Genomic DNA, 8516 nt, shown 5'->3' with positions numbered 1-8516 from the left:
CGGGGGCGGGCCCGGGGCGAGGCAGCCCCGGCGCCAGCGAGCGAGCGGCGAGCGCGGCGAGCACCCGAGAGGAGCGTGAGCACCAGCATGGCGGGGCTCCGACGCCCGCAGCCAGGCTGCTACTGCCGCACCGCCGCGGCCGTGAACCTCCTGCTGGGCGTCTTCCAGGTCCTCCTGCCCTGCTGTCGCCCGGGAGGGGCTCAGGGACAAGGTCAGCCTTGCGCCGCTGTGCTCGCTCTCCCTCTCCACCCCGCCCCCCCTTCTCTTTCTTTTAGGGAACTGCTGAAATCTATAAGAGGGCGAGGGGAGGAAGGGGAAAGGAGCAGGAGGAGGAAGGAAAGCGGTTGCAATTCTCGGCTGATTAACATTTTCTGACCGCAGCGTCCCCTCCCGCGCCCCCCGCCCCCAGACAAACAGAAAGCTGGGCAGTCGCGGAGCTTGGGGACAGCGGCGCGGACCGCTAGCCGCACGCGCCCCGGAGCCTTTGTGCGCGGGCCCCGGGCGCCCCGGGCGCAGCCCCCGCTTTGTGTGGCGCGCGCTGGGGCCCCGCCGCGGCCCGGCTTCCTGCAGCTTTGTTCCTCGAGCCCGGCCGCCCGGGACCCATCCCGCAGACGCCCGCCCCAGATGCTGCGGGATGCGGAGCGCCGAGTGGCCGGCGGGGTGGCTTCCCCGTCTCCGTCCCCCTAGCACGGGAACCCCGGACCTTGCACGCTCCCCGCTCTCTGTCAGAGGGGCCGTCGACTTGCACCCCGTCCATTGTGTTCTTGTCCCCGGCCGGCTCCTCCGGTGGCCGCCGCTTTAAGAAGGAAAGGGTGACTTGTTTTGGTGAGGCGGGTGCATGGGGGCACGGGAGGGAAACAGGAAGCGTTTCTTTTCCGTGCATTAAAACGCGGTGTATTTCTTGGTGTTCGTGCAGCGATTGAGCCCTTGCCCAACGTGGTGGAGCTGTGGCAGGCAGAAGAAGGGGAACTCCTGCTGCCCACTCAGGTGAGGACGACCAGGTGACAGGGCGGGTGTGGGTGTGCGAGGGTGGAGCGGCCGGGAGGCCGTCGGCCCCCGCCCGCCAGCGGCACCGGCGCTCGGGCCACTTTGCAAGGCAAATAAACGGTCGGCCCGAGCCTGAACACCTGGCAACGGTGGCCTTCCCAGCCTCCTCCCGCGCCATGTGACAGGGCGTGAGTCACGCCCGCCCCAAGTTCAGGAGGTGGGAGCCGAGGCCACCTCAGCAGGGCCGCGGCCAGCGGCAGCCTTGTGCAGGGGAAGGGCGGGCCCCTCGGCAGGGCTGTGGTCCTGGGTGCGCGAGGGACGTGTGCCCTGTTCCCTAAGTGAGCTGGAGCCGTGTGCCCGAGGACAACAGGGGGACTGATTTCGGAAGTGTTAGTGAGTGGCACTTGCCCTTAGCGTTAAGCAGCTTTGCAGTGAAGATGGGACTTTAAAAGATTGTAGTCTTGGATTTTTTCCAAGTGCCTTTAATTCGTGTTAGGTGCACCCTCTTAACAACTTGAATTTCAGGTTTTGGGGGTTCTCCCCCCCCATTTGATGCAAGGGTTGCATGTGGAAAAATAATTACTAGCATTTCATTGAGAATCTGTGGCATCATACAGGGTTTACTTAGGGCTGCGGTAGATACAGTGCTGCAAAGCGTTGTGTTAAGGTTTAACTTTTAACATTTGACGGCAAATGTGCACTTTTAAATATAATATTGTTGACTGCTTTTCAGCAGCAGCAGTAGTGACCCCCAAATACTTTTTTTGGAGAGGGAGAGTTGAATTATAAGGGAATATTCAGCTTGTGTGTGGTAATTTTTAAGATATTCATTACTTCCCACATTGGTGGCAGCACTTAATTCTATGTTGTCTCTTGTGGCTCTTTGGAAAAACAGGATGTCTAGCTATAAGTTCATGGCTGTGCAGTTTTACATTTGAGTTTCTCCCTCCTGTGTGAAGCAGTAGAGTGCTGGTTTTGAGATATTCAGAATACTCACTTTAACCAGAACTAATGAATAACGGCTTCAAGGCAGAGAGGTGATTTTTAGAGGAAAGTTTTCCTGGACCTTCCCTGAAGGCCAGCATGCTGAATGAGACCAGTTCTTTGAGAAAAAGCCTCATCGGGAGGGAGAGCAAATAGTCTGTCCTTCTCTTAAAAGTGTACCCCAAATGGGTTTTTTTTCCTGATTATAAATAACAGATGTGTATTGTGAAAGGTTTGGAAAATACAGAAAGATAAAAAGAACCGCATAGAAATCGTTCATGACTCTACTGAGAGATCCACGTTTAAAATTTGACGTTTTTACTTTTTAAAAATATGGTTATATTTGTGTGTCAGAATTGTTCAAAAGCAGCATTAATAACATTCTGGCTGTGTTGTGAAGGCTGTCCTGCGTGGACTTCTGTGTCCTGAGGGCTACGAGATGCCCAGCAGTTAGAGCATCTCTGTCTCTACCCACTAGATGCCAGTGGCACTTTCTCCTCCCCTTCCCCCCCAGTTGTGACAGCTAAAAATGTCCCCAGACATTGCCAGATGTCCCTGGGGAGGAAAATTGCCCCGGTGGAGAAGCACTGGTGTATATCTATATGTATTTGCATTTTTTACTCAATTGTGGCCTGTACTCCTTACTGGTTAGTGTTGGAAGCCAACCCAGACAGAAAGGAAAGGAAATTATAGACTCTTATTTGTTGCAGCATTAGCTGAAGATTTAGTCACTGTGCTCAGAGATGGAAATGTCAAGGCCTGTGATATGATTAATGATTTTATTTATAGGCTTAAAAGTTACTTTATAAAATTCTTAATTTGTGGTTTTGTTTATATGTAGAATTCAGTTTGTTTTGGTAAAAAAAATGCACACAATTTAGAAGCTGTCTTTCTGAAACACTATAGAAGCATTTATAACTAAGCTATTTTAATCAAAGCTATAATGAAAGTGAAACTGATATTCAAAATAATTTTCTAAATACTTCGTCTCTATCTATATGTGTATCTTTTAGACACTGTTTTACTCTGCAAGACCTGGATGGGGCTGGGGATATATATGAATCTATCTATATCTATCTATGTAAACTGCGGGTATGTATGCATATGTATCTAAACAGTATATGCACATGCAGACATATGTGTATAAGCTGCAGAGAGTTCTGAAGAAAGTTATTTTTAGAGAATTCTCTTCAAAGTATTTTGACTTTTTTTCCACAAAAAGCTCCCCCTGTGTGTCATGGAGTCGGCTGAAAAGAGAGTATTTATAGGTGTTTTTTAAATTTGAGGGTTTCTGCTTAATTAATTTGTAGGTTGGATTCCTTTCACTCAGGAAGACTCCGAGGCAGCTGCAGAAGCTAAGATTTGTCAGTGATAGGTGAACTGGGAGCACCAGAAGGTGTCGCATTAAAAAATCGAATATTAACATTTGTCACCATGAAGTATTTATACAGTTATTTATTTTGGAAATGTTTTCTGGTGATTGGGTCTTCTTTTTTTTTTTCTTTTTCTAATGGGTCTTTAAGTGATCAAGGACTAGAAAAATGCATCATTAGTAAAAACCAAATACAATAATTGAATTTTTATAATCTTCCAGACCCTCTGGATAGACTTCCAGGATTTGACTCCCGGTTCCATCCCTTTTCTCAGTTTCTTCATCCGCAAAATGGGGGTAATCCTCTGAGATCAGCAGTGCTTGAAGTATCCTGAACTTAGTAAGCACTTCATGTATGTTACCTATTATTTTGGTGTACTTCTCAGCTGACTACTAGATTTGGTCACTGGAGGGCATGGGACAGCTTTCCTGCTTTGAAGGGGTTGAACCAGTGCAGAGAACTCAGTACTATTAGATGCTCTACAGTTGTATAGATATGTTTTGTTACTTACATTTTTTTGTTATGTGCTGTTTTACGTGGTAAGATATTTGGTGTGGGAACAGAAAGCACTCTTCCATGATGATAATGAGAAGGAAGGAAAAAAACCATGTGGTTTTATTCTTAGATTAACAGAATTTTTCCTCTCTTCTGACTTGACTTCACCCATCCTTCAGTACAAAGTGGTGATGTTTGGGAACCAAACAAATGTTTTCATTAGCTTATTATCAAGAAGTGATGGAGTGTGTGCAAGATACTGCTGTGTGTACCTTCTCAATTCGCCTTGAGGGTAAAAACCCTTCTGTGATCCCCTTGACCTGCTCTGGCTCTCGGGGCCTTCCTGACCTCGTGTGTCGCTCCAGTCAGTCCTCTGGGATGCTCTGGGATGCTCGCTCCAGCAGGCCCCACATGTATCTGCTGAATGAAAGTACAAATGCTATCGCCCTGCTGTTCCCAGAGAGCCGGTGCGTCCAGACTTCTAACTCAGCAGTGGCACTGTTGTCATTTCTCTCTCTCTGAGTTTCTTGAGTGTCTGGATTTTTTTCTTTGCCTTGCCTGTGCCTTCTTGCCCTAACTGGGCTCCTTGTGAGAGAGTTTGGGCTTCTAAGCTCGGTGGTCCCATTGTGGCCACACCGTTCTGCATACAGGAGGCCTTGAGTAGCTGGCCCACGAGTTCTTCCTGGGGGAGGAGAGGCAGCCCCCAGTGTCTTGTCCTGTTTACGAGGTTAGTTTCAAAGATGGCTGGCAGAGTGCCTGAAGTGTTGATTTCCTATTATTGTTTTCGGGTTTTGGTTTTTTTTTTGGTGTGAGTTCTAGCAGCAAGAAGGGCAGTCTAGAATTTGTTCTTCTAATCCTTTCAGACTTTGCTGAGATGAGAAGCCTCCCTCCTAACACCCCGGGTTAGATTTGGGACACTGACATTGGTGCTGAGTAGGAGCAGCTGTTACTTGATGGAGAATCATGTTGGTCTGGTTTGGGGTGCTAGGCTTAGTGCTTTTCTGGCCATGTTTGTTCATCTAGCAGACACTTAGCATGGGCCTGACCCAGTTAGGCCCCTGGGATACAGTGATTATAAATAAGAAAGTCTCTGCTTTTAAAAATCTCGTGTCTTACCCCCTTAAGTCTGAGGGTATAGGTAACGGAAACTGGTAGAAAGTGAAACAGGAAATAGTACATTGAGTATCTGAATTCTTTATTGTCTCAGCTCCTGTGTTATTTAAGAGCATCTTGCTCCTGTCAGTGAATCACTGACTGGTATTTGGAAATCTTTTTGTCATAGAGATTTATTTTTGGTTTAATCTACTTCCACTATCAACATAAAAAATAATACCTAACATGAGTTTAGTATTACTGGCATTGTTTAAGCACTTTATGAGTTATTATTACTCATGTTAATACACTTCAAACTGTGAAGTGTTATGACCTGACTTTACAGATGAGGAAACTGAGGCACAGAGTCATTAAATAATCCGCCCAAGGCTGAAGGAACGTGGCACTGGTATGACTTGAACCCAGGAGGCGTTGAGCTTCAAAGCCCATGCTCTTGGCCACTATGTCACTGTATGTGTTTTAGCAGTCTCACCAGGGAAGTATTGTGGTGGTAAAGTTCCCGGGTCTGAGGGAGATACCTTCATGTTCTGTTTTGAGTTAGAAAAATTTACTTCATGACGTTTTTAAAAATGGTCATATCCACTAGTATTTTTGAAATTTTTGCTTAAAATTTTTTTTATTGAGGCATAATTGATGTGTAACATTATATTACTTTCAGGTGTACAACCTAACAGTAAGTCTAGTTTCCATCTGTCACCATACATAGTTACAAAAAAATTTTTTTGGCTTATGATAAGAACTTTTAAGATTTATTCTCAGTAACTTTCAAATTTGCAGTACAGTATTACTCACTGGTCGCATGCTGTACATTATGTCCCCAGGACTTATGTACTTATTTTATAACTGGAAGTTCGTACCTTTTGATCAATTTCACCCATTTTGCCTCCCCACCCCCCTTGGCTCCCCAGTAGTCACCAGTCTGTTCTCTGTGTCTTTGAACTTGGTATTTGTTTTTAAAGTATTTTATTTATTTATTTATTTTAGAGTGCGAGCAGGGGGAGGGGCAGAGGGAGAGAGAGAGAATCTGAAGCAGAGTCCATGCTAGCACCAGGGCTCGATCCCACTACCTGGGATCATGATCTGAACTGAAACCAAGAGTCGGAAGCTCAACTGATTGAGCCACCCAGGCACCCCTGCTTTTGTTTTTGTTTTTTAAATTCTGTATTTGAGAGCGACCATAGGTACTTGTCTTTCTCTGTTTGACTTATTTCACTTAGCATAATGCCGTAAGGGTTCATCCATGTTGTTGCAAACAGTGAGATTTCATTTTTTTATGGCTGAATAGTATTTCATTATATATATATATATACATATATATATATATACACACATATATATGCACATACATACATAACCACGTCCTTATCCATTCATCTTTCAATGGACACTTAGGTTGTTTACATATCTTGGCTGTTGTAAATAATGCTGCTATGGGGGTGCAGATATTTTTTTGAATTCGTGTTTTTGGTTTCTTCAGATAAATACCCAGAAGTGGAATTGTTAGATCAATTTTTAACTTTTTGAGGAACCTCCATACTGTTTTCCAGAGTGGTCGCACCAGTTTGCATTCCCACCAACAGTGGACGAGGTTCCTTTTTCTCCACATCCTCGCCAACACTTGTTTTATTTCTTTTCTTTTTGATGTTAGCCATTCTAACAGGTGTGAGAAACAGCTAGACTGTCCTTGGCTCTGCAGATATTTATTGAGCGTGTACTGTGGGCCAAGCACTGGTCTAGGTGCTGTGGATGTCAGGTCCAACAAAAGCCAAAACCACTGCCCTGATGGAGCTTGCCATCTAATGGAGGCATATAGATGGTAAATAAGAAGTAGAACACATTGTAAGTTCTTTAGTCTGTTAGAAAGGCATGGGTGCTATATGGTGGCAGACCAGTGGAAGATTCAGGTGGTGGGAGCTGGAGTTTTAAGTTAACAAGTTGAAGTAAACAAGCTGGAGTTTTAAGTTAACAAGTTGAAGGCCCTTTGAAAAGGCCTCGATTTGACATTTGAGCCAACCCTCGAAAGCCATGAGAGATTTAGAATAGCTAGTGCAAGGGCCCTGAGGCACTGCCAAGGGGGTGGAGTAGGGAAATTATAGGATTTGGCTCCCGCCCTTTGGTGTCCGGGAGATAAGGCTGGTAATACCCTGAGATAACATTCAAGTGCTGAAATGTAGGAACGGAGAGGAGAGAGGAGGAACACTGTGTATTGGCAGAGTCTGTTAAGGCTTAGGACTGGGAGGGCCGCTTAGAGACCCGCATTAGCAAGGGTGTGAATGGGACCTCCTCTAGATCCTTATTTGAGTGACAGTGTTTTTAAGCTGATGTTATAAATGGGGGTCCAGAGCTCCTGATGAAGTGTGGCTGTAGAGATTGGGATGGGTATGTCAAGGGCATTTGACAGTTGCCCAGTTCCAGGTTAAGGAGCTTAGAGTACGTCTGAGTAGCAGTTAGGGATGGTGGTAGGCTCTTAAGCAGAGATTAATAGGACACTGGATGCCGGGTCCATACCAAGTGGGTGGTAAGTCGTGACTGATGTTGCAGAAAATTGGTCTTGCAGAGACACAAGGGGTGGATTGGAGGCAGCAGTCTTAAACAGAGCGAAAAGCCCTGTCTGTGCTGGTAATGGAGGCCTGGGGTACTGATGTTATGGGCTGCTTTGCTGGCAGAAGGGATGGAAAAGAAAGCACAGGTCTGTACCGTAGTTCAGTTGAGTGAGTGGGTCATTATGGCTGGAGGTGAAGGAAGGAGAGCAGTACAGGATGATCGTAAGGTTTGTCCATGGGTCAAGGAGTGTGAGGGTATCCTTGACAGAGGGAGCCTGGTTAGAACAGAAACCACTTGGCAGGGGCCCCTGATGTTGATAAGTCAGTGTTGGGGGAGACACAATGCGTATGTGCTGGAGGCATTTGCCGGTAGGGCTGGAGCTGTAAGTGAAGTCATCCTACGGGTATCATGGAGTACCTGCCCTGTGCTGGCCACCGCGTGGCGCCGGACTCACCAAAGCTGCAGGAGTCTTGCTCTCAGGAGAGGTAGGCATTCCCTGAGTATCTACACGTGTGATTGAGTGAGGAGTTGGGGCTGGCCGTAGGGATTTGAGTCCCACGGTGATAAGCGTGGGTCAACATTCTGAGGGAATTGGTGTAGGGAGTCTGGGCCCAGGAGGACTGGCAGTGACAAGGAGGAAGACGAGGTGCAGAGAGGCAGTTAAGTGCCGAGAGCAAGGGTTAGAAGCCGGAGGACCAGGGAGGCTCGGTATTCCTGAACTCAACAGTGGCGAGCTTCGGGAAAGAATGGTCAAGATTGTGTCTGTCAGGCAAATACATGTAGTATTTAATCGGATCTGCCCTTTTGTTTCTATTTCAAGTGACTTTTCTTCTTACCCTCCTGGTACATGACACGTGGTCAGATTTTGGCCTGGTAAGTCTGGGAGAGGATTTTGGAAATGCTTTTGAGTGTGATGTTTATGCCATTTATAAAATTGGTCAGCCTTTTTATGTTAATGTCACAGTATATCAGGTATCCATGTAGGGGATTCTGAGCTAATCAATCCATTTTCTATATTAT

General features: G+C 46.4%; 1 protein-coding gene across 1 annotated transcript in view; it reads left to right on the top strand.

The window, feature by feature from the left end:
- The first annotated feature begins 87 nt into the window (after positions 1-87).
- The window catches only part of TMEM131L (transmembrane 131 like), a 162227-nt gene continuing 153798 nt past the window's right edge, over positions 88-8516 (top strand). The window contains exons 1-2 of the mRNA XM_044912863.1: positions 88-211; positions 917-987. Coding sequence (XP_044768798.1) covers positions 88-211; positions 917-987 — 195 coding nt within the window. The remainder of the gene's footprint in view (positions 212-916; positions 988-8516) is intronic.

This window comes from Neomonachus schauinslandi, chromosome 2 (assembly GCF_002201575.2).
Source record: "Neomonachus schauinslandi chromosome 2, ASM220157v2, whole genome shotgun sequence".
Lineage (NCBI taxonomy): Eukaryota > Metazoa > Chordata > Mammalia > Carnivora > Phocidae > Neomonachus > Neomonachus schauinslandi.
The sequence above is the reverse complement of the archived record's forward strand: the minus strand, read 5'-3'. Positions and strand labels throughout refer to the sequence as shown.